Source organism: Oryctolagus cuniculus, chromosome X (assembly GCF_051225735.1).
Source record: "Oryctolagus cuniculus isolate XC-2025 breed Fujian yellow rabbit chromosome X, ASM5122573v1, whole genome shotgun sequence".
Lineage (NCBI taxonomy): Eukaryota > Metazoa > Chordata > Mammalia > Lagomorpha > Leporidae > Oryctolagus > Oryctolagus cuniculus.
In genome coordinates, this window is record NC_142888.1 from 26,882,501 (window position 1) to 26,908,812 (window position 26,312).

The 26,312-nt window shown below is 41.6% G+C and overlaps 1 protein-coding gene across 16 annotated transcripts in view; it reads right to left on the reverse strand.

Annotated features, from left to right (window-relative positions):
- The window catches only part of CASK (calcium/calmodulin dependent serine protein kinase), a 366,640-nt gene that overhangs the window by 43,226 nt on the left and 297,102 nt on the right, over positions 1 to 26,312 (reverse strand). For all 16 annotated transcript variants that reach the window (XM_089324399.1, XM_089324403.1, XM_089324402.1 and 13 more), the window contains 4 exons: positions 16,705 to 16,782; positions 13,439 to 13,519; positions 9,882 to 10,070; positions 2,167 to 2,245 (listed from right to left, as the gene is read on the reverse strand). In XM_089324399.1, coding sequence (XP_089180525.1) covers positions 2,167 to 2,245; positions 9,882 to 10,070; positions 13,439 to 13,519; positions 16,705 to 16,782 — 427 coding nt within the window. The remainder of the gene's footprint in view (positions 1 to 2,166; positions 2,246 to 9,881; positions 10,071 to 13,438; positions 13,520 to 16,704; positions 16,783 to 26,312) is intronic.

The window sequence follows — 26,312 nt, forward strand, 5'->3', positions numbered from 1 at the left end:
ACAGGCCAGTTTAACTGATAAATGCAAATATCAAAATCCTAAACAAAACATTAGCATACAGAATTGAGCATTCCACAATAAAGAGAATACATAATGATTAAGCTGGGTTTATTTGAGAAATACAAGGGTAATTTATCATTAGGAAATCTTTAAAAGCTATTGATCACATTAACGGATAAAAAGGAAAATAAATGACCATCTTATAAGATGCAAAAAAAAGCATTCGATAAAATTCAAAACCCACTCATAACCAAAATTCTTAGCAACTAATAAGAATATATAAGGAACTTCCTTAGTCTTAAAAAGTGATATATACTAAAAATCTATAGTAACCATTATTTTTAATGAGGAAACATTGGAAAGATTCCTTTTAAAAACAGCAACAGGATAAGGATGCCTATCATGCCACTTCTATTAAACTCTGCAGATTCTAGCCAGTGAAGGAACGAAACAGTTTATGTGACTTTACTGAATAAATAGCAAAATCTTAAACCACCACCTGCAGTGCCGGCATCCCAAATGGGCGCTGGTTCGAGTCCCAGCTGACCCACTAGCTCTCTGCTGTGGCCTGGGAAAGCAGTAGAAGATGCCCCAAGTCCTTGGGCCCCTGCACCCACATGGGAGACCCGGAGGAAGCTCCTGGCTTCGGATTGGCGCAGCTCTAGTCATTGTGGCTATTTGGGGAGTGAACCAGTGGATGAAAGACCTCTCTCTCTTTCTTTCTCCCTCTGCCTCTCTGTAACTCTGCCTTTCAAATAAATAAATAAATAAATATTTTAAAAAAATTAACAAAGAAAAAGTATATACACTGGAATCGAAAGTCAAACATCCTCCCATGCTACGTGAGTGTTGTACATTCCCTATGCCTATAAAGATTCCCCTGTAAGCAACAACGATGCCATGCGTCACCTCGTATTCACAGTGGCCTTCTCCAAAGAGAAGAATAAGGCACTCAAATGCTTAAGGTATTACTTCTTGCTCTCTGGGGATAAGGAAAGAGGTTTTTAAGTACAAAAATAACTTCATCTCAAAGAAAAGGAGTCTGCTAGGAGAGCCATTTTTGGAACATCCTTGGAATGCTAAGTGCATATAACTCAGTGCTTTCAAAGACGAGACTGCATCTACATGTCTAAATCTTGGCCATCTTTTGAGAGTTAACTGAAGTTCTATTTTCTCAAAATATCATTCTTCATCTACTTCAGTACTTATTGAACTCGCTCCTCAGAATGACTGCAGGTTACTGTAGCAGGTATCAGGAACTTAACCATTGATTTGATATTTCTTATTTTACCACTTAATTTTTGTTTTATCCAACCCTATGATGTCTTAATTTTTTTATTCAATGAATGCATTTTTACATAGATACAACTTTAGGAATACAGTGGTTCTTTCCCCCATGCCCCCGACCCTGCTCCCTTCCCACCTCCCATTCCCTCTCCCATCTCCTTCTTCATTATGGATCATTTTTAGTACAACTTTATATATAGAGGACCATCTCTATGCTAATCATAGATTTCAACAATTTGCCCCCACACCCACACACAATATATAGAGCACAGTCTGGGGAGAGAATTTGCAGTTGATTCTCATACTACAATTCAATAGGGACAGAGGTCCCACCTGGGGAGCAAGTGCACAGTGACCACTGTTGTTCCTTTAACAATTAACACTTTTTTATGATGATGTCCTAATTTATAAACAGCATATCTCATTCCTGAATGAGAAAGCAATTCTCAAATTGTTATTTAACTTACTTATTTACTTTCTTTCCCTCTCTCTTTCTATCCATCTACCCATTTATCTACCCATCCATCCATCTACCCATCCATCTATCCATCCATCCACCCATCCATCTATCCAGGCATCCATCCTAGTATGCCAGAATAGATGTCTCCCCTACCTGGGGCTTTATCTCATGTGACCGCTAATAAATCACATCTAATAATGAGTGATCCAGAATGCTCTAACAAGCAGAACTCTAATTATAACCTTTCTTCATTATCTGTACACTGGAGCATGTGCAGATGAAGAACAACAAATAGAGGCCAGCAGTGATTAAAGATAACCTAAACAGCTCTTTCATATGGGTCATAAAAAGTATTTTCTTTGCTGGGCTTTAGGAAAAAAGTAAAAGAAGGCAAAGAAGGAGTTCTATATGAAACTTACCTTGCCTGTGAATCATGCCCCCATGCATAATTCTTGCAACAATACAATGGTTTAGCTCATTCATTTTTAAAGTGATTCCCTGCAAAAAAATAAAGTTCAGTAAAAGTAGAATTATTGTGAGAAAATGCTGCTTTTTATAGTTTTTATTTTTCTGTAGATAATTCTAACTATAGAAGTTAGGAAAATGTTAAAGAAAATACAAAAAAAAAAAAAAGGAACAGACCATTAGCCCACATACAAAAAATATGACAAAAGCACTATTTGGGCATTTTGATTGCTGTAAAGATATACATTTCATATACTGCTTTTAAATAATAATATGATTATTTTCCATGTTGCCAATTATTTTCTAAAAAGTTTTCTTTTAATTTGAGACAGCAAGAGAAAGAAAAACAGACAGATCTCCCATTTGCTGATGCCTGCAGTGACTAGGGCTGGGCAAGGCAGAAGCCAGGCACCAGGAACTCAATCTGGGTCTCCCCCATGGGTGGCAGAGATCCAACTATTTAGGTCATCACCACTGCCTTCCAGGGACTTCATTAGCAGGAAGCTGCTGTCAACAGCTGGAGCTGGGAAATGAACTCAGTTACTCCAATATAGGATGCAGGTGTCTTAACCACTAGGCTAAATTCCTGCTCCCTAAAATGAGTTTTTATTGACATATAATTGACATACATATTTAAAATGCACAAATTGAGAAGTTTGACATAAGCATACACATGTGAAACTCTCACCACAATCAGGATAGTGAATTTATCTATAATTTATCTATACTTCCACATGCTTTTTTTTTATTTGACAGGCAGAGTTAGACAGTGAGAGAGAGAGAGAGAGAGAGAGAGAGAGAGAGAGAGAGAAAGGTCTTCCTTCTGTTGGTTCACCCCACAAATGGCTGCAACGGCTGGAGCTATGCTGATCTGAAGCCAGGAGCCAGGGGCTTCCTCCTGGTCTCCCATGCGGGTGCAGGGCCCAAACACTTGGGCCATCCTCCACTGCCCTCCCGGGCCACAGCTGGACTGGAAGAGGAGCAACTGGGACTAGAACCCAGCACCCATATGGGATGCTGACGCCACAGGTGGAGGATTAACCAAGTGAGCCACAGCGCCGGCCCCTCCACATGCTTTCTTACATCCATTGGTAATCTACTCCCATCCCTCCATGCCCTCCCTGCCACAGACCCAAGTGACCACTGATGGACTTTTGCTGACCACAGATGAGTTTGCACTGTCTACAAATGGAATCATAAGAGTGTGTGCTCTTTTTTTTTATTGCTTTTTTCACTCAGCACATCATTTTTTAGCATAATCATTTTCAGATTCTACCATGTTTTTGCGTGTATTAATACTGCATTCTTTGTTCTTGCTGAGTGATTATTCATTATATGAATATACCAGTTTGGTTATCTGTTTACCCATTAAATGATTTCTAGCTTTGTCTATGAAAAGTAAAGCTGTATTCCTGATTAATGCTTACTTGGTCATAACATATTCTTCTTTTTGAATGATATTGGACTACTTCGTGCACTTGTGCATAATCCTTATACAAATCCAATGATAGCATTTTCTGTACAATTTATTTTACTACATGTGCTGCCATTGTGAGCACATATTAACCTTTTCATATACTGTTAAATTTGCTTTGCTAAAATCTTTAGTTTTTGTTACATGAATAATCATGAGAGATATCAGTCTGTAGTTTGTTTTCTCTTAATATCATTACCAGTTTTGGTATCAGGGGAATACTAGCCTTATATAATGAGTTGGGAAAAATCCCTTCCTTTCAATGTTTCGGTAAGAGTTGTGTGAATTAGTATTATCTATTATACTTACATGTTTTGTAGAATTCACCATCTTGGCCTGTAGTTTTATTTGAGGGATGTTTTTAAACTACAAATTCAGTTTTTAAATAGCATATACACATACGCTGTAACCCCTAAAGCACACTGTTATTTTTGTTCAAACTGCCAATTATCTTTGAACGTGATTGAACTGATAAGAACAACTTAAATTTACCCATGTAGTTAACATTTCCAGTGCTCATTTTCCTTTGTGTAAGTCCAGATTTCCATGTTACCACTTTTCTTCTATCTACAGGATATCCTTTTTTTTTTCTTTTTTAACAGGCAGAAAGACAGTGAGAGAGAGACAGAGAGAAAGGTCTTCCTTTTGCCGTTGGTTCACCCTCCAATGGCCGCCGCCGGCCGGCGCACTGCGCTGATCCGATGGCAGGAGCCAGGTACTTATCCTGGTCTCCCATGGGGTGCAGGGCCCAAGGACCTGGGCCATCCTCCACTGCACTCCCGGAGGATATCCTTTAATCTTACAATGTAGTTTGCTGAATTCTTTCAGCTTTGGTGTATTAGTATATCTGAAATTATTTTTATTTTTGTCTTTTTTTAAAAGATTTATTTGAAAGTCAGTTACACAGAGAGAGAGGGAGAGGCAGAAAGAGAGAGAGAGGTCTTCCATCTGCTGGTTCACTCCCCATACGGCCGAAATGGCTGGAGCAGGGCTGATCCAAAGCCAGGAGCCAGGAGCTTCTTCCGGGTCTCCCATGTGGGTACAGGGGTCCAAGCACTTGGGTCATCTTCTACTGCTTTCCCAGGCTGTAGCATAAAGCTGGATTGGTGGATTGGAAGTGGAGCAGCCAGGACTTGAACCGGTGCCCATAGGGGATGCTGGCACTGCAGGAAGCTGATTTACCTGCTATACCACAGAGCTGGCCCCTAGTCTTTGTTTTTGAAAGATATCTTTGCTGGGTTTAGAATTCTAAGTTGAGAGTTTTTTTAAAAACACTTTAAAGACACAGTTCTTGTTTGTTATGTTTCTGGTAAGAAATTGATTTCAGGGGTTGGTGTTGTGGTGCAGTCAGTTAAGCTGCTGCCTGCTGCACCCTTATAAGGGTACCAGCTCCACTTCCAATCCAGCTCTCTGCTAATGAGCCTGGGGAGGCAGCAGATGGCCCAAGTCCTTGGGCCCCTGCCACCTACGTGGCAGACCCAGATGAAGCTCCTGGATCCTGGCTTTGGCCTGGCACAGTCCCAGCCATTGCGGCCATTTGGGGAGTGAACCAGACGATATTAAGATTTCCCAGCCGGCGCCGCGGCTCACTAGGCTAATCCTCCGCCTAGCGGCACCAGCACACCGGGTTCTAGTTCCGGTTGGGGCGCCGGATTCTGTCCCGGTTGCCCCTCTTCCAGGCTAGCTCTCTGCTGTGGCCCGGGAATGCAGTGGAGGATGGCCCAGGTGCTTGGGCCCTGCACCCCATGGGAGACCAGGAAAAGCACCTGGCTCCTGGCTCCTGCCATCGGATCAGCGTGGTGCGCCGGCCGCGGCGGCCATTGGAGGGTGAACCAACGGCAAAGGAAGACCTTTCTCTCTGTCTTTCTCTCTCACTGTCCACTCTGCCTGTCAAAAAATAAAAAAAAAAAAAAAGATTTCCCTCCATCTCTCCCACTAACTCTGCCTTTCAAATAAATTAATATCTTTTTAAAGAAATGAATATCATCTTTAGCTTTGCTCCTCTGTATATAACATTTCATTTTTACTGGCTCTGTTTTTAAGATTTTGTTTATCATGGGTTCTAAGGAATATAATTATGATACACCTTGGTATTATTTTTGCATGGTTCCTATTTTGTAGTTCTTGGAAGTGGTAGGTGAGCAACGTGCAAACTGGTTGATCAAAATATTTCTAGTCCCAACATTCAGTTATAATGTTTAAGTTTCATTTCCAATCTGTGCAACTAACATTTACAGTTTCCAAGAGAAGTGTTCCTGGAAAAATGTTGTAAATGAATGCGTTAAGGCACATCTAATTTCATAAGGGAAATGATGGTACAATGGAGGTTCCACCTTTGAAACTAACAGAATTATGTATTCATTCAGCCAGCATTACTGTGAACTTATTATGGGGCAGACGTTCTGCTAGGGGCGACAGTGAAAGAGACTGATAGAATCTCTCATGACTAGTGATAGTTTGCCTCAAACAAACTGTAGTTAACATTTCTTATTTTGTCTGCCCCAAACATTTCTCTAGAGAGACGAACTGACTTCTGTTTTCTCTGTTCTCAAGTTTGCAAATTCCAGGGAAGGGATTAGCTCAGCTTGGGTTAGGTGCTTACTCCTGAACCTACCAGCTTGGGGGTGGGGGTAGGGAGGTAGTAGCGGAGGCTAGTTCAAGCTTTCCTTGTCACTCATAACTATGGGAGTCAAAATCAACAGAGAAATAATTGTGAGTATGACGTTACAAATGGGAAAACATAGGATGTAATGGGAGTTGAGAATGGGCACAGTGTAGGAAGGCCAAAGAGCACATGAGACGCTACAGGGATATCTTCCATGTGTCAAATAAGGCAACCAAGCAAGCAAATTGAGTTGAATCAAGAGTAATAGATAATTACTTTTTCAGAAAGCAAAGATGGCCTTGAGTGTCCTCTAAAAAGTCCTTCTGCTTTCTGCGATCCCAGTTGCATTCTTTTACCTGGTCTGTTTCATACAGCAGATCAAGAGCTGTCACTGGGCTGCTTCAGAACAAGATGATCACAAGAGACTTTCGGGGCCTCCTTCTTTTGTTCCCTTCCACTTTCCCGTCTACTTCCCCTGGCTCAACATCACCCCTTCTTCCTGCTTCTCTATGATAGTCTTCTCTTCTTGCCAGCTCTGTCATAACTGGGCTCGACACACAAACTGCACTAAGCTGTAAGCCTGTCAGCTTAATGGAGCCAGCCTGTGGAAAGTGAGCTTGCCAAGGGACCACGTCTTACCTGCCACTGTATCACTGGCATCTACTGCAGGGATCTGCACGAAGTAGGGACTTAACACACATGAGTTGAATGGCTGATGGAATATATGAAATGCATGAATGGAATGTTAGACTTTCAGAGCTGGGAGGGATCCTGGGGACCATTTAGTCAAATCTGCTTTTGGAGAGGAGCACACTGAGGCCCACTGACATGAAGTGATTTGCCCAAGGCAGTTGCTGATCATGCTTTTAAGCCAAAGAGTTGCTTCTAGAGCCCCAGCAGGGGTGAGGGGACCTGCTAGCCTCCATTCCTGCTGCAAGATAGCATCATATAACCGGCAAAGAACAGTGAATGAGAACCATAACCACAGATGTCTAGAGTTAAGGTCTCTCTGGAAATCATGGTCACAGAACCATAGTTGTGGCCGGCGCCCCGGCTCACTAGGCTAATCCTCCACCTAGCGGCGCCAGCACACTGGGTTCTAGTCCCGGTCGGGGCGCCAGATTCTGTCCCGGTTGCCCCCCTTCCAGGCCAGCTGCTCTCTGCTGTGGCCCAGGAGTGCAGTGGAGGATGGCCCAAGTGCTTGGGCCCTGCACCCCATGGGAGACCAGGAGAAGCACCTGGCTCCTGCCTTCGGATCAGTGCGGTGCGCAGGCCACGGCGGCCACTGGAGGGTGAACCAACGGCAAAAGGAAGACCTTTCTCTCTGTCTCTCTCTCACTGTCCACTCTGCCTGTCAAAAAAAACACACACACACACACACAAAACCATAGTTGTGTAACTTTTCCTTTAATCTGGAAGGCAATCGGGCAACTTTCTTGAGTAAGCCATGTTTTTCTATATCCCAATATCCCTTTCCTATGTCCTGAGGAAAAGATATGAATACTTAAGTCTGATACAGTTATGATTCCTCCTTCAAACCTGGAAGTTGTCTGATGTTCCTGTTTCAATGTGCCTGTCTCATTGCTCACTCAGTCATCCGAGGATACTCCAAAAAGGTCACAGAAAAAAAAATGGAATTAAAGTACATTTACTTTTGTACAAAAGATTTTGAAATCTATGCATGGTTTTTTCCTGATAGGCATCTTCTCTGAACTTGTACAAACCTAAAGCTTATGGGTCGCCCTTGAGCCTTGCTTCTCCTTCTGTCCCCAATGTCAAACCTTTATTAAGGATTTAATTTATTAATATTAATTATATTATTTATATTCATCCTTTATTAAGTAAAATTTACTGATTGTATTTGTTTGCTATTTCCAATATCTGTTTACTTTTTCCCACCTCAGCACCCATGTCTCTAGTTCAAAGCTTCATCATCTCATATTTACAACCGTTGCAGTAACAGCTTTTTCTCTGGTCTCCCTATATCCACTGCGGTCCCCTCAAATATCTTCTCCAGAGTGGTATTTCTAAAATAAAAATCTGGGGGCCAGCGCTGTAGTGCAGAAGATTAATCTTCCACTTGCAGTGCTGGCATCCCATATGGGCGCTGGTTCTAGTCCCAGCTGCTCCTCTTCTGATCCAGCTCTCTGCTGTGGCCTGTGAAAGCAGTAGAAGATGGCCCAGGTGCTTTGGCCTCTGCACCCGCATGGGAGACCTGGAAGAAGCTCCTGGCTTCAGATTGGCTTAGCTCCGGCCGTTGTGGCCATTTGGGGAGTGAACCAGTGGATGGAAGACCTTTCTGTCTGTCTCTCCCTCTCACTGTAACTCTACCTCTCAAAAAAAACAAAAAAACAAAAAAACAAAAAACCCTGATCTTATCTCCCTGCTTAAAACCCTTCTGTAGTCTCCTGCTACTTTGAAGATGAACAGAATCCTTTACGTGCCTTTCGCCACTTGTGCCCCTGTTCTCATCACTCATTTTGTTGCCTGCGGTCCAGCCACAGTGCCTTCTTTTCATTTTGAAACTGTGCTGAGAAGGCTGGCGCTGTGGCTCAATAGGCTAATCCTCCGCCTTTCGGCACCAGCACACTGGGTTCTAGTCCCAGTCGGGGCGCCGGATTCTGTCCCGGTTGCCCCTCTTCCAGGCCAGATCTCTGCTGTGGCCCGGGAGTGCAGTGGAGGATGGCCCAAGTGCTTGGGCCCTGCACCCCATGGGAGACCAGGAGAAGCACCTGGTTCCTGGCTTCGGATCAGTGCGATGCGCAGGCCACAGCATGCCGGCTGCGGTGGCCATCGGGGGGTGAACCAACGGCAAAAGGAAGACCTTTCTCTCTGTCTCTCTCTCTCACTGTCCACTCTGCCTGTCAAAAGAAAAAAAAAAAAAAGAGAGAGAAACTGTGCTGAGAAACTTTTCACTACCAGGTTTCTGCACATGCTGTTTGGTTTGCCTGAATGGTACCCCCTCTCCCTTGCTGTATTCAGGTAACACTCAGGAGTCTCTCCTTGATCTGCCCAATCTATGAGAATTCTGTGAGAATGAGGCAAGGTTTCGCAGCAGTTCTATTCTAGCTCTAGTCCTAATCACTGAGCAAAGCAATTCACATTCAGTAGAAACTGTATCATAGCAATGTTACTCAATCCATTGACTCTCTTCTGAATTAGTCATCTTTGAACTTTGTTGAAGGCAGAAAGTATGCAAAGGACTGGATTTGTAAAAGGATGCTGTTTTACAATGTCATTAGCAATTTGCTTTCCGAATGCCAAATTGGCCCTTTCTTTGCTACCCCAGAGGCTTTTATACTTTGAAGTATGTACGGTTAGTGTCTGTCTGTCTGTCTGTCTCTCTCTCTGTAGTTGAAAGGCAACTGGGAAAGGAGAGGTGTGGAGAAGCTGCACCCTAAGTCACGGAGTCAGGCAGAACAACCCTAGGAAAGGAGTGTAGGGGGGACCTGAAGATCAGGAAACTGATTTCCTTAGAACTTCTGTGTCCTCCTTTGCTCCCCACCTCCTAGAAGTCCAGGTTGAAGTTAGCTGATCCAACTCATGCTGGCATGTCATGAGAGTAGAGAAAACTTTCTTTTTCTGCTTACCATGGGTTCATCCGTATTCTTTTGGAACTGTACCAGCCGGACTCTGGTCACATTCTCCATGTCCATGTCTCCGTTAGCGCTTTCTGGAGAGTCGCCATTTAAATAGGGAGAGGTGGGAGGAGGGGTGACCCTCAATGCTTCATCACTGTAAACTTCATGGGCCACTACGTCATGAGTCTGAAGTAAGGCCTGGCATTTTAGGAAGCAAGGAAAATATTAATAACACTGGTATTCCAGCAGAAATCTATTATACAAACATACAGAAGGTTATTCTTAGCCTCTTAAAGGTGTCTCCTATCTAAAGAGATCTCAAAGCTCATCATATAGCCATATAACTAGACCCCAATTTCTTTATAACAGTCATGACAGGTGGATGTTTAATAAAACGTACGAATGAATGAGGCAGGAAGTGACTCAATGAATGGATGTATTTGTTGATTACCTGGGTTATAGGTGCTGTCGGATGCTATGAAAATGTGCTTGTTCAAAGGCTGACATAGTATAACTTCCAATAACTTAGCAGAAAGAATCACTGATGAATAGAACTGGCAAATTTGTATTGTGGTTAAAGTAAAAACAAAAATTTAAAAAGAAACAGTGCAATAACTGGTGTATTGGGTCCAGTGTTGTGGTGTGGTTAAGCCACAGCTTGTGACGCGGCATCTCATATCAGAGTGCCAGTTCAAGTCCTGGCTGCTCTGCTTCCAGTCCAGCTTTCTGCTAATGTGCCTGAGAAGGTGGTAGATGATGGCCCAAGTGCTTGGGTCCCTGTCACATATGTGGGAGACCAGGATGGAGTTCCTGGCTCCTGGCTTTAGCCTGGCCCTGCTCTAGCTGTTGTGGCCATTTGGAGAGATGGAAGATCTCTCTCTCTCTCTCTGACACTCTGCCTTTCAAGTAAGTAAATAAATAAATCTTAAAATGTAATTGGTTTATTGAGCAAATACTTTTCATTGATGGTATTAATAACAACACTCTTGGATGAAGATAATTTATAACACAGGATTTAGTAAAAGAAACACACACATAAATGTACCTGAAAAATGTAATTTTCCAAATTACCATGTATGATATGGAATTCAAAGTCTAAACCTATTTAATGTTTTTGTTCATTTCTGTTTTTTGGAGTCCTCGCCTAAATGAAAAATAAGTTGACAATTGTTATTATAAATTTTTTGGGCCAAGCCCATTATTGAAGGAAAAGTGATTTCTTTGTACTGATATCTTATACTCATCTTGGTGAACTTGGATAATAAATGTCCCTTGTTTCTCTAAAAAAGGACATCCTTCCACTCATGGCACTTTTTATACCATGATAAAAACATTTTTAATAAGCATAAATATTTGAACACTTATATTTCAAAGAGAATTTACAGCTGAATATCAGTATGTTTGGAGATTTATACAGATTGCATTTTCTTGTGTGCTAACTATAAATTTAGTTGTTTTAATCTGTGATCTGTGTGGTAATGAAATATCTGAAGATAAAGAAGCACAATTAAAACTGCTTTGAAAGTATAAGTCTCAGCATCTGAAATTAACTTATTTAATTAAAAAGCTTATCAAAGTTATAACTTGGCTGTTTTAATCTTAAAGCACACACCAGGCAAAAATCTGGTAACAATATGATAATGTCAGAAAGAAAATAGTGTTGATTTGTCATCAGTAGAAAATAAGCTTTGAGCAATACAAGGGTACTTCAAAAAGCTCATGGAAAATGAATTAAAAGATAAGTTTACTTTGGTGCAAAAATTTTAGTATCCATGCATTTGAAGAATTTTTTAAAAAGTTCCTGAAAAATGTGTATTATGAAAAAACTATGCATGCACTTTAGAATATTTTTTACACCAAAATAACCTTTTCTTTCAATTCTAATTTCCATGACCTTCTTGAGATACCCTCATATATGCACTTGGGTTTCTAATGGAAATGGCAGATATTGCCAAAATCTGATGGCTGATTTAAACTGTGCTTTGGGCAAGGAGGGTTGAGGGGCACCACACAACACATAGCTTGAAAGTAGGGTTCCACAATAGCTTCCTCACAAGTGCTCTGAGCGCCCTGCACTGGGACTCCTGAGCCCGCACAGGAGGTTGTGCTATATGAGCAAGTCCTTTCTCCAGTGTGACTGAGGCCACTGAAGAAAGATTTAGGGCTGAAAATAAAAACAAGTGATGGCTACCCTGAAGCGAGGAGTCAGGAATACCATCTTGATCTCCCACATTGGTAGCAGGGACTTAAGCACTTAGGCCAGCATCCGCTACTTCTGAGGCACATTAGCAGGAAGCTGGATTGGAAGCAGAGTAGCCAGTGCTCTGATATGGGATGCCAACGTCATAAGCCGCAGTTTAACCTGCTGCACCACAATGCTGGCCCCTGATATGTGAATTTAAAAAAAGCACGTTTTGCATGACGGTAAGATGTATAGGCAGGTAAACAGACAGCTATGCTTTCATCGGGATAATGCTAGTCTTTGATGTCATATGGGTTGCAGAAAATGTTTACCCTTTTTTGGCAATTGTTTCCATTCATTCTTTTCAATCAAATAAGCAAAAACTTTGTATCTGATGTATTGTTTGTAAGGAAGAATAAACCCACAATTATAAAATGATGCCAAAATCAAACTTTTAAAGAAAAATGCTCAAATTATTTCACTACATAAGGTCATATTTGATATTAAACAAGATTTGCCAGTTAAAAGATTGCTACCACAAAATAAAACCTAATATAAGCTTAAGTTCATATGCAAACAGAAAAAAGGCCCTTTCAGATTTTTTTTTTAAGAAAGCTTAAGGGACAGGCACTTGGCCTACTGGTTAAGGTGCTCGTTGAGACATCTGCATTCCACATGAGAGCGGCTGAGTTTGATGGCTGCCTCCACTCCCGGTTATGTGCTCCCTGCTGATGTGTACCCTGGGAGGCAGCAGGTGATGGCTCAAGTAATTGGCTTCCTGTCACCCATGTGGGAGACCCAAATTGAGTTCCTGGCTTCCAGCTTCCAGCCGTTATCTGTGGCCTCCCAGGATGATGTGTATCAGCTGAACGCTGGATCAGATGTGGAGTAGCCAGAACTAGAACTGGGCACTCTGACATGGGATCTGGGTACCCCGAGTGGAGCTCAACTACTGCTCCAAACACCTGCCCCCTTGATCATTTAGAGTGTACTCTTTCCACTTACAAAAAATATTTACCATAAAACATTATGCTGTGTTACTCCAGACAGCAGTCTTACACACATCATGTTTATGTGCCTTTGATTGTATCATTCTCTTAATTTCATGTAGTGTGTTGTTCAGCATGGCCCTAGGAGGAATAGGCTACAGTATATATAAATACTCTACAGCCCATATCATGTAGGCTTATGCAAGTATGATGTTCATACAATTATGAAATGGTCTAAGGACACATTTGTCAGAATGTATCCCCATGCTTAAGCAATGCATGACTGTATATGGATAAACATGTATTTGATGAAGTTGGCTATATTTTATAAGGGTTGCTAAAAACTTCTTCTGAAAGTAGAATTTTAGTTCTATGGAAGTTTAATTGCTACTTACCATGAAATGAGGTTGTGTTAAAATGCGCTTCAGCTCCTTTGCATCATTATTCTCAGGGTAACATGAAATTTCTTCCAATACCTAAAAAATAAGCAAGGTATATAATAGTGCAAGTGTGATACAAGATTTACAAAATGTGGAATTCCTGTAAATTAAAACATATGAGTGGATTCTTATGGAAGACAATTATTTTGAAAAATTTCTTATTTTATTAAAATATTAGCATATGAAAGTGGTATTGATAGTAATAGAAAGGAAACAAATTGCTATAGTGGTTTGCCTATGTTATTCAACTATAAATCAAAAGGTTATCAAAAAATACAAAAAGTGACAAGCCTATACCATGTATTTATTACAGGTTCAAGCAACTTCATTAACTTAATGAGAGAATATCTCCACAAAAGCTTTTACAAGCTTATGATCAAAATCAATCTGCACTAAACATTAATAACAGCTTTCTTGTATATTAACAGTACTGCAAATTTCTTTTAGAAGGATGACACAGGCTCAAATAAAAACAACTTAAAGGAGACTACTAAGAAGAATATTTAATTAAATAGGAATACATGGAAGTACTTTTCCTTGTAGCCTGGCAGGACCACTGTCATTCTCCATACTCATCTCCCCACCTAGAGAAAATCAGGTCTCTGCCAGTGGCTCCTGGTATTAAACGTCAGGGAACCCAAGAGACCAGCTCTGAGAAACTTTCCTTTCTCCTTCCACTCAAGTGTTCTTCACTAATTAGTTGTTTACATTTCCTTTGCACAGGCCAACATGGTTGTTTTCAAATCAAAGTGTTCTTCTGAAGCTCTCCCTTACCACCAGGCTAGAGCTGGTCCGTTTAACCTGATGACGGGATAGGAGCACACGGGAGAACTTGGTTCTTTTCTGAGGCAACACCGCTGCTATTCTATCTGCAGATGGATGGTTTCATTGAGAGGGTTCACACACTGCATGCAACTGAGCGCCAACCACTGAGCCAATCAAAGATCGCTTCAGCACCATTGTTTCAAGGCCACGCACTTGTCCACCCAGTGGGACTCTCACCTGCCTGTGAGAACCTTTCTGGAGCTTCACACTGGGGCAGGAAGGGGTGGTGTGAGGTCACTTAGCATGAGCCTTAGATTTCAGCACGGTCCCTATCATGCTCTGTGCTACTCAACAGCTGTCTCAGGGAAGAACACACATACACACTACAGGGTTTCTTCCTTAGCCAAACTCCCTGTTGACAAGTCTCGCTTATGCTGTTAATTCACATTGCTTGCTGATGATAAACCAACTCTCCTCGGTGGATTTAGGCTTCTAGAGTTTAGTTGCCAGAGGAATGAAAGGATGAAACCACGCTCTCTGGGCCCTTGCTACTCTCTCAGCCCACGATTTTAAGTACAGAGGTGTGGTCTTCTAAGAATGGCTAAGTGGAAAACTTCACCAGTGTTCACTATGCAGTTGAGCCAAATTGTTCCCAGAGTGTCTCTGCTTCTAGTTGAAGATAAGGTGGTGGGCAAATTCAGAGACAAACTCTCCAGGCTTGTCCTGACAGCTCTCATGATCTCTGTCACTTCTCAGTGAAGATACAGTATCCTCCAGTACAGCTCTTGTGTTTAGAATCTGGTATGCTGGAGCCAGCTCTGTGGTACAGTAGGCTAAGCCTTCACCTCTGGTGCCAGCATCCCATATGGGTGCTGGTTCTAGTCCCGGCTGTTCCTCCAATCCAGCTCTCTGCTTTTGGCCTGGGAAAGCAGTAGGAGATGGCTCAATTGCTTGGGCCCCTGCACCCACATGGAAGAAGCTCCTGGCTCCTGGATTCAGATCAGCTCAGCTCTGGCTGTTGTGGCCATTTGAGGAGTAAACCAGTGGATGGAAAACCTTTTTCTCTTTCTATCCCTCTCTCTATCTATAACTTTGCCTCTAAATAAATAAATCTTAAAAAAAACCTGGTAGGTAAGAGATTATGTCTTCTTTTAAAGATTTATTATTTACTTGAAGGGTAGAGCTAGAGAAAGAGAGAGAAAGAGAGAGAAAGAGAGAGAGAGAGAGAGAGAGAGAGAGAGAGAAAGAGAATGAGAATCTTCTATCTGCTGGTTCACTACCCAAATGTACACAACAGCTGGTGCTGGAAAAGGCAGGAGCCAGGAGCTTCTTCCAGGTCTCCCATGTGAGTGCAGGGGCCAAAGTACTTGGCCATCTTATGCTGCTTTCCCAGGTGCATTAGCAAGGAGCTGGATTGGAAGTGGAGCAGCCGGGTCTCAAAGTGGCGCCCATATGGGATGCTGGTGCCGCAGGCAGAGGTTTAACCTTCTAGGCCACAGTGCTGGCTGAGATTAGGAATTTCATACTTTTCTACTCTGGGATTTTATTTATGAGAAGTACTTCTTTAAAAGGGAAATGTTTATTTGTATAAAGACTTTCATAAGATCAAAAAATGAAACAAAACAAAACAAAACCCTGGGTGTCTAACAATGGAGGAATTGCTAATTCATTGTAATTTAATAATACTGAAGAAATATGTCACATTTGGCTAAATAGCTCAGTTGGGAGAGCATTAGGCTGAAGACATATGATGAAGTCATTAGAAGTTCTATTTATGAAAACCAAGTAGAAACATGGAAAAATGCTTCTTATATAATACTAGGTTTAAAAAGTGCATTTTATGGTGACTACATACCAATTTATATGCAAGTAGATACTGACTGGACAACTGTATGCAGAAATGGAACTGTGGTGTAGGCTGATGGGATTATGGATAAATTTTTATTTTCCAGACTTTCTGTGATATCAAGTATCCACAATAAATCAGTTTTTAAAAAGTTTGTGACACATACAGCCACACACTGACAATTCATAAAAATGACCTGCTTGAATTTGGTATATTTAACTGCTACAGAAATTACCTTTCAATTTGACTTTTAAATTCTACCACCTTAAAAAAAGCAACTCAAATTTTCATAGCATATCTATTCCCACTGAATGCAATAAAATCACTTTATTTTTTAAAACAGGAAAAAAAAGAGTGAAATTGATATGTTAATGTATTCAAGTTGACATAGCAGAACCAGAACTAGAAATCTAGACCATATTGCTGCTGAGATTGTTTTTTCTTTTCTTGATGCATGCTCAGCGATAAACTTAGACATACTAAATCTGAGTAAAATGAGTCAAACTGTGCGCACTCCAAGGAAACTGCCTCTTAATGTGCAGCAGTAATGTCTTCAATAAAGGTAGCAAATCCGATGATACCAGATACTTTTACAAAATACATCACTTACCTCTTTGGCTCTCTGTACTGCATCACTCGGAGGATTCCTGATTTGTGGTGACGACTTTGTGTTAATCTTGTCATACAGCTAAAAAGCAAAGAAGAAAATCCGATCAACACTCATAATTCTTTGCTAAACTTCACAGGTTTATATTTACTATTTCACTAAATAATATTTTGTCCCCAAAAGGCAAGTTGATGATTTCAGTGGAATCCTCTTGTTAATAATCCTTAATTGTTCAATTAAACTTGTCAGAAAATGAGTCTTTGGCTATCTTTTTCTAAAAAAATTACCTTTAAATAGACCAAAATTTGGTCAATGTGGCAATTTGCTTGGCATTTTAAATTGGTCAATATTTCAGCAACCACAGTGGTTTTCTTGCCTTCTGACAGAAGCAACATTCAATAACATGGATACTGAGTAAAATGAAAGAACGCTTTCTGGTTAAGACATGCCTGAAAGGATTTTCACAGAAACCTAAATCTTGGGAAAGGGCAAATGTTCTCACAAAAGGTGTATGCTTGCTGTACCAGGGCATTAACAGAATCAGTGCTGGTAGCCTTCAGCTGGAAGTCAAGGCCTTCAACATCTTTCCTTTTGACTTCACAAATTCAGAGTATGAGAAGACACTGAAAAGAAACTAACTACATTAAAAAAAAAAAAACTCCACAGATGTAAATGATCCAACGTTTAACTTTCTGAAGAACATTAATTTCATTTTTAGAGGAAAAAATCAGTAGTTTAGAACTGCATTAAAATATTAATTTATTTTTCTTTTCAAAAAGGCAGAGTTACAGAGAGAGAGGGAGAGAGATAGCTATGTTCCCCATCTACTGGTTTACTCTCCAAAATGCCTACAAAAGCCACAGCCAGGACTGAAGTCAGGAGCCTTGAACAAGTCCATCCAGATCTCCCAAGTAGTTGAGCCAACACCTGCCGCCTTCCAGGGTGCACATTATCAGGAAGCTGGAATTGGCAGTGGAGTGGGGACTCAAACCCAGGCACTGCTATGTGGGATGCCGGCATCCCAAGTAGTGAGTTAACAGCTGTTTCAAGTGCCTGCCTCCAGGACCATTTTTATATGATAGTATGAGTTTAGAAAGCACTACAAAACTGGCAGTTAAATAAATAAGTAGACCAGTAAAACGGTGCTCTATTTAAAATATATTAACATTTTAGAGAACTAGTGGTATGTGGCTGGTTGACAAAGGCCTGCTCACATCCCTATGAAACATACATGGGCAGTTTCCATCTTCTGAATGGTTTCTGTTTCTAAAGACTGTTAATTTTGATATTTGGAACAAGAGAATATATTTTCTTATGGAAATAATGTTATGAATGGTGATTCTAGACCAGCCTATAGAAACAAACGAGATACTGAATATAAGCAATAAAATCTCCAAATCTAAGACAAGACAAAAATATCCCCACAACTAAGGAACCATAAGTTAAAAAAAATATTTAAAATATATAACACTTTCAAGATGAATAAACTCTAGAGATCTGCTGTGTGACTCTGGGCCTATAGTTAACAACACTGTACCATGCACTTAAAAGGGTAAATCTCATATTAAGCAGTCTTAGTCACAATCAAAATATGTAAAAATTTAAAGACAGTTATCACCTCACATGTCATAATATGAGTGATCAAGCAAACTTTTAAACACCTAGATGAATAATGAAAAGATGTTTAAAAAGTCTCAAACCTGTTTATTTATTTTGACAGGCAGAGTTAGACAGTGAGAGAGAGAGAGAGACAGAGAGAAAGGTCTTCCTTCTTTTGGTTCACCCCCCAAATGGCCGCTACAGCCGTCGCACTGCGCCAATCCGAAGCCAGGAGCCAGGTGCTTCCTCCTGGTCTCCCATGCAGGTGCAGGACCCAAGCACTTGGGCCATCCTCCACTGCCTTCCCGGGCCACAGCAGAGAGCTGGACTGGAAGAGGAGCAACCGGGACAGAATCCGGCGCCCCAACCGGGACTAGAACCCAGGGTACCGGCGCCGCAGGTGAAGGATTAGGCAAGTGAGCCACGGCGCCAGCCTCAAACCTATTTTTATCACTAACATTATTTTAAACATTTTCAACTATGACTAGAATTAGTTTCTATTTATACATTTAATAAATGGATGTTATTTTTTTACATGCCAACAAAAATTCCACAACCCCACACTGTAGACTTTTCACTTTTTAAAAGATTTATTTTATTTATTTGAAAGAGAGTTACAGAGAGAGGCAGAGACAGAGAGAGAGGTCTTCCATCCACTGGTTTACTCCCCAGATGGCCGCAACAGCCAGAGCTGCACTGATCCAAAGCTAAGAGCCAGGAGCTTCCTCCGGTCTCCCACGCGGGTGCAGGGGCCCAAGGACTTGGGCCATCTTCCACTGCTACCCAGGCCATAGCAGAGAGCTGGATCAGAAGAGGAGCAGCCGGGACACAAACCAATGCCCATATGGGATGCTGGCATTTCAGGCCAGGGCTAACCTGCTGTGCCACAGAGCCAGCCCCAGACTTTTCATTTTTGGCCTGGTTTTACTATGCTAAGCCCAGTTCCCAAGGCTTTCTGTTAGTATAGTTTCTTGAGGACTGTGGCAGAATCAGCTGGGTTGCTTATTAAAAGTTAGGTCCCTGGGGCCCTACTTTAGCCTTCCTGGATCCAAATTGTAGGAGGCCCAGAAATTTGTCTTTTAATAAACTTCTTAGCTATTTATAAGTTATATGCTCAGTGCTAACTTTTGAGAACAGTTGTACTAGTAATAACAATAACTGCTACTTTTATTGAGCATTTACTAGATGTGAGTTGCTAGTCTAAATTCTTAACATATATTCACTCATTTGACTTCAAACAATCCTATGAGGTTGGTACCCCTAGTATTCCCACTTCAAAAATGAGGAAATTGGAGGCAGTGGTAAAGTGAGAAGCTCTATGACTTCATAAGTGGCATACAGGTACTTGGAGTCTCAACACTTTCAAGGTCCTGTTCCAAGAATGGTGCTCAGACCACATTTTCTTCTGCTTCTTTGGTCTGCCTGATTCAGTTCAATCGCACATACATATAAAGTTCAATGGCATTAGTGGCAGGATAAGAGGCAGATGGGATGCTTCACATGAAAGGCAGATACAGTAGGAAGGAATTAAAAGGAGGGGCCTTCTGGTTGATGTTGGGGGCACTAGGTTCTACCCCCTTAGCTCCTAGGAGGGCACTAGACCTGGAGCTCTCCAAGCAGGCACTGGATAGAGAGGATGGTGTCCACGTAGCTAGGAATAAATACACAGTAAATCTCAATTGCCTGCTTGTTAGCCAAAGGGGCAAGTTGGAACGGAAGCGGGAAGAGGGTTGGAGAAAGGGCTCATTTTGTCACGGCCTCTTGTTGGCTCATCCACATACTCATCCTCCCATCTGTCCGCCTGGTATTTACTGAGGTCCTGCTATATTCTAGGCAATGGGCTCTATTTGCTGATGTGACAGAGATGAAAAAGCTGAGAGTTACTGTTCTCACATAGCTCATAGCTCATGAATTCCAATTATAACCAAAGGCTCAGAAACTTATGATCCTTTTGTCCCAAGCAATATCAACTAGGAATGATCTCATTGGCAGCCCTAAATTGGAGGCAATCTGTATGTGTATGCATTACATACCAACTTTCAATTTCTCCTTCAATTTCTGTGGCCGTATTTTTACCGTTTAGACTAAAAATACTTGTTGTTGAGTGATCCCAGTTTAAAAAAAAGTATTTGGGAAATGTGGCAAAACAGGTAAATAAGAAGTCACCAATGGAAACAAGTAAGTGCAACGGAACATTAAATGTTTCAAAACAGTAAGCAGAAACATGGTGCTTTTGGACTTCTTATGCTTGTGGACCATCTTCATATTGTATGCTGCCTATGCAGGACTAGAAGTTCAGATGTTTGCCAAGGTCTGGGGACAAATGAGAGGTAGTTGGGTTCTTTATTACCCTCGATCCCCCGCCCCAATTCCATTACATACAAAGAATATGTACATATAATAACATGACTTGGGACCTTACTTGCTATCTTAGATTTTCAGCTAAGGCCAAGAGCAATGACACCAAGTCTGCTAGGAAGTTGCCAGGTCTGCCCTTCGGCGTTTGCTCAAAGGCAGCCACAAATGGAACTTCCATATTCACCACTAACTGAGGCAGAAGCCTGGAATTTGTAGGAGTCACAGGACTGAAGAGAGCAAGTGTTTGATTTTTCCCTTCTCTTTCTTGTTGGGGAGGAAAGAAGAGAGAATCCTGTCCTCCCTTCACGCCAAGTGAAGAGTGGTAGATGCTCCAAAACAACCATGCATAGAATTGAAGGTGCCAGCAGCTTGTGGCCCCATGTGGGTGCACTAGGAAGGATCTGTGCGTGAGAGACTCCTTGGGGCAGACTGATGTGTGGTGTTTGGGATCCTAAGTGAAAAGATAATGGTGCCTGCCTCTTTCTGGCTGGAGACTACTAAGGGCAGCCCATAGTGGATAAGAATGTGTGTTTTCCTTGAGTCTAGGAGATGCCTTAGAAGGTAATCTGGCTGGAGCCAACTTGATGGAGTCCTGCTCAAGAGGACCAACTGCATAGAGCAAGAGGACCCAGAATTAAGGAGCTATGGGGTGGCCTCTGGGCGTAGGAGCCAACAGGGTGCTGTGGAGACCAACGGAAAATATACAGCATCAATAGCCTAGGAGGAACTAGCTGTCTGAAATATGTGATCATAACATGTCGATGAAGCGCTTCTCTCTTTTCCACGACTACACTCTTGAGTTCTTTGACATTATGCTGCAGTACCTAGCATGGGGCTGATTAACAGATGTTTAGTGAGTAAACACAGATGTTTAGTAAGTAATATCAAGAGATATTAGTAATAGGGAAAGTGTAGTGTAGTTTACTATGTGTGACAAATATATCATACTGATATAAGATGTTAATGGGGGAGTTGGGTGTGGGGTGTGGTGTATGGGAACTCTTTTGTACCACTTCATGATCATTGTTTTGTAAATTTAAAACTATTCCTAAATTAAAAGTTTATTTAAAAATGAGTATTTGAACTAGCTTGTAGATTATAAATAGATATCTGTAAAAAATTCAGAGTACACTTGATCATAGCCAAAAGGTCAAGAAGCAATAAAAAAATTCAGAGTAACATAAAAATAAACACACCAAGAATATTTATTTAGCTTGTTTCTTTAGAAACCAGATATCATTTCTCTTTGGTCCTGCTTATATAATAAAAAAAACTACTTCAAAATTATGAAATACATTTTGACCATATATAGCTCTTTTTTTTTTTGACAGGCAGAGTTAGACAGTGAGAGAGAGAGACAGAGAGAAAGGTCTCCCTTCTGTTGGTTCACCCCCCAAATGGCCACTACGGCCTGAGCTGCGCTGATCCGAAGCCAAGAGCCAGGTGCTTCCTCCTGGTCTCCCATGCGGGTGCAGGGCCCAAGCACTTGGGCCATCCTCCACTGCCCAGGCCATAGCAGAGAGCTGGACTGGAAGAGGAGCAACCGGGACAGAACCAGCTCCCCAACCGGGACTAGAACCTGATGTGCTGGCGCCGCAGACGGAGGATTAGCCTAGTGAGCCGCGGCGCCCATATATAGCTCTTTAAAAATTGTTTTAAAAGAATTTACTTGAGAGAGAGAGAGAGAGTGAGCGAGTGAGCCAGGGAGCACAAGAGTGAGCTCCCACCCACTGATTCACTCTAGGAACATAATCTGGGTCTCCCACATGGATGATAGGAACTCAAGTCCTTGCCCCATCACAACTGCCTCCCAAGGTTTGCAATGGGGTGGGGTGGGGGAGCTGGAGTCTTAACTGCTAGGCTAAATGTCCCCTCCCTAATTCTTTTATTTGGATCTTGCAAGTCTGACTTACTTCACAATATTTTCAAGGTAGAAGAGACATAGATATCAACATGCTCCAACTCCTCCATTTTAAGGAGAAAGTAAAGGAGTCGGGGAAGTGCTGTGCTCAGCATCAGCTAGCCAGAGCAGCAAAGCCTAGAAGTTGGCCTACTAACACACAACACTTTCTCTGTATACCAGGCCTCCTCCACTTGTAGTAGAATTCACTATCACACAAAACCTTGTGCCAGATTCGGCAAATATTGGAGGGGGGGGAAAAACTATACAAAATGCTGCAAGGAAAAAATACACTCAATATGACTTGAAAGCTATTAGCCTGGCAATTGCAAGCCTTGGCGTGTTAAAGAATGTTAGGATCCTAATCCTATCCTGGCCAGACAGGAGATATTTTAGGCTTTGTGGGCCATTCCATCTCTGTCATAATCACTCAACTGCTGCATTGTGCAGAGACAGCAGTTAACAATCCATCAAAGAATGGGTATCGCTGTGTTCTGATGAAACCTTATTTACAAAACAGCTGGCTGGCTGGCTGGATTTGGCCTGAGGGCTGTAGCTTGCCAACCCTTGCTCTAGAAGCTTAAACTCAAGGTAAAGTGGGACAAAATATATTTCATTTCCTTTTGCTATTTGCTTTCCTGAAACTTGAAGCTAATCATGCAGATAAGGGGGCTTCACAAAGTTCATCAGCAACAGAATTCAAAGATATATTTACAATTATCTTGTGGCCAAAAAATGTGAAAGCCAAGTATCGTTTCTTCATAATATGCATTTTTAAATGAAATCTTCAGAGACTGCATTGTGCGTGGATTTCCAAATTTTTTGGCACCAAAATAAACTTATCTTTTCATTTCGCTTCCCATGAACTCTTTGAAATACCTTTGGATTTGTAAAGCTGAGGTATGGAGTGGGGAGGAAGGGGGAGGGAAGAATGCTGATAAACAATCCCTGGAGGAAAACCAGAAATGAATCTCTTGTTGTCTGCTTTCTTTTTGTAATGGAATTAGTTACCCAAGTTTTCTGCTTTTCATTAGCTCCTCCCTTCTCCCCAGCACCAAGGCAAAACAAGGAAATGTGAACAGCTGTAAAGGGGAACAGACTGTCCCGCAGGGTCTAGCTCACAGACAGGCCTGCTCCCTGCCAAGTCTCTGGCAGTGGTTCAGCTATGACCACACACAGCCACACCGATGTGCTTCATTGTTCTGTCTCAAGGATGTCAGCACAGCTCCATATGAAGGTCACATTCTAGTTTTAAGATGGGCTGTGTTAAATGAGGCAGAATAAAGTTGGTGGAAATATGGAATTCAAATCTCCTGATACTGTACTTTCCAGCATAAATGTGAGAAAATCAGCTGATATGTCACTTTTTATGCACACTCAAAGCATGAACTCAAATTTCATTTTTATCAGACTCCATGACACCTCACTCTCTCCTGGGTCCTTAGTACCCAAATAGAAGCCTTTTTTTGCTGATAGCTTATGTGCAGTGGTTATCAAAATCAACATTTAAATTGGGGGGCCAGTGCCGTGGCTCACTTGGTTAACCCTCCGCCTGTGGCGCCTGCATCCTATATGGGTGCCGGGTCCTAGTTCTGGTTGCTCCTCTTCCAGTCCAGCTCTCTGCTGTAGCCTGGGAGGGCAGTGGAGGATGGCCCAAGTCCTTGGGCCCCTGCACCTGCATGGGAGACCAGGAGGAAGCACCTGGCTCCTGGCTTCGGATTGGCGCAGTGTGCTGGCCGTAGCAGCCATCTGGGGAGTGAACCAACGGAAGGAAGACCTTTCTCTCTGTCTCTCTCTCTCTCTCACTGTCTAACTCTGCCTAATTAAAAAAAAAACATTTAAATTGGACCAGATGGAAAGAAGCTATAAGAGAACCATCATGGGTTATGTGTCCCACTAACTTGTGCATAGAGGAACCCAAATCTAAGGACCAGGATGTGTACTAGTTGAGACCAGACTATAACTTTTGCAACTAGACTGTAGACATGGACCAAATAATGAATGGGCTTAGAGCATTACGCAGAACATTGACGTTCATTAGCACCCACCATTTCATCACTTAATTTACAGACTTTAAAGAAGCTTCCTGCTGGAAAATTATTAAAGTTTGCAATAGTCAAATATTTAGCTGCAAAGTATGTAATGAAGTGTGTTTGTGATCCCAATAAAATAGATAATGCCAGCATGCACAGATAACACTGTGCAGCAACAAGAAGAATCGAATGACTTGCTCTGGAAACACAGACTCTCTTATCAGGAACCTTCTTCAGTTTCTGTGAATTGTCTGTGAAGAAGGTGGCTGAAAAGGAACAAAGTTCCAATGTCGCATCTTCCCATGAATTGAGCAAACTAGCTATCTATGTGCAACAGTACTTTTTCATGTACAGTTGAAATCCAGCAAAATATTAGGGAAAGGTGATTTAATACTAAAGCACATGGAACTGACGTTCAGCTAATGTACTGAAGCCCCTTTTGTGAAGGCAGAGACTGGAGCAAATCTTCTAAAATCTAAAAGCCGATTTCTTGGGCTCAAATTTATATATAAACTCATTTTTAGGTTAAAAATATGAATATTCCCTTTCAAAGATCTCTGGCATCATTAAACCTGACAGTCCAAACTTGAAGAAAAGCAGTATATCTAACAGCAACATAAAGACTGTGTGATGGGCAATGTGTGAAAGAAACACACTACAAAATTTAAAATGGCATTTTCCAAAATTTAAGCATCTACAATTAAACTTTGGGAAGAACTTATAACTCGCCCACAGTACAATCACAGAATGATCATGCATCACTGGGATCTTACGATTTGCAAAAACAAATCAAAATCACTCAAGCTTTTTTTCTTTTATGGGGCAAAAAAGGTCTACCTTATAAAGCACCAAAAATTGCTTTTCCTACAAGCGTATATTACACAGAATTTTAAAAATAAATTTAATTTTTTAAATGGGTGAAAAAGGCACACAACTATTAGTTATGCAGTTGATGCCATCCACATGGATACAGGACAATTTTCTTTACACATTATCATTACAATTTGCACTATGCGCTACATTTCTTTTTTTTAAAGAGTTTTTAAAAATTTATTCATTTGAGAGGTAGAGTTACAGATTTACATATATATATGTGTATATATATATATACATATGGAGAGAGAGAGAGAGAGAGAGAGAGAGAGAGAAAGAGAATGAATGGTCTTCCATCTGCTGGTTCACTCATCAAATGGCAGCGATAGCTGGAACTGGGCCCATCTGAAGTCAAAGGCCAGGAACTTCTTCCAGATCTCCCACGCAGGTACAGGAGCCCAAGGACTTGGGCCATCTTCTATTTTTTTCCAAGGCCATAGCAGGGAGCTGGATTGGAGTGGAGCAGCTGGGACATGAACCAGAACCCATATGGGATGCTGGCATCTCAGGCAGGGGCTTAATTTACTATGCCACAGCACTGGACCCTAGATTTCCTTTTAAACACGTAAATAGTTTCAAAAAACACGTAAATAGCTAAATTCTACAAATCTTAAATTTGTTTCTCATCTAGAAAAGCATGTCAGATCCATAAACCTAGGGACTAAAAGCATCAAGAATCCCACCCTGGAATTTAGATTTTCCCATGAGTAAGGTTGAGGATGGCTCCCACACTATGGCCCAGCACTCATCGTACAACTCGAGTTAAAAACAGACATGTATGGGCTGACTCTGTGGTGCAGCAGCTAAGCAGCTGTGTTCAACACGGGCATCCCATATTACAGTGTCGG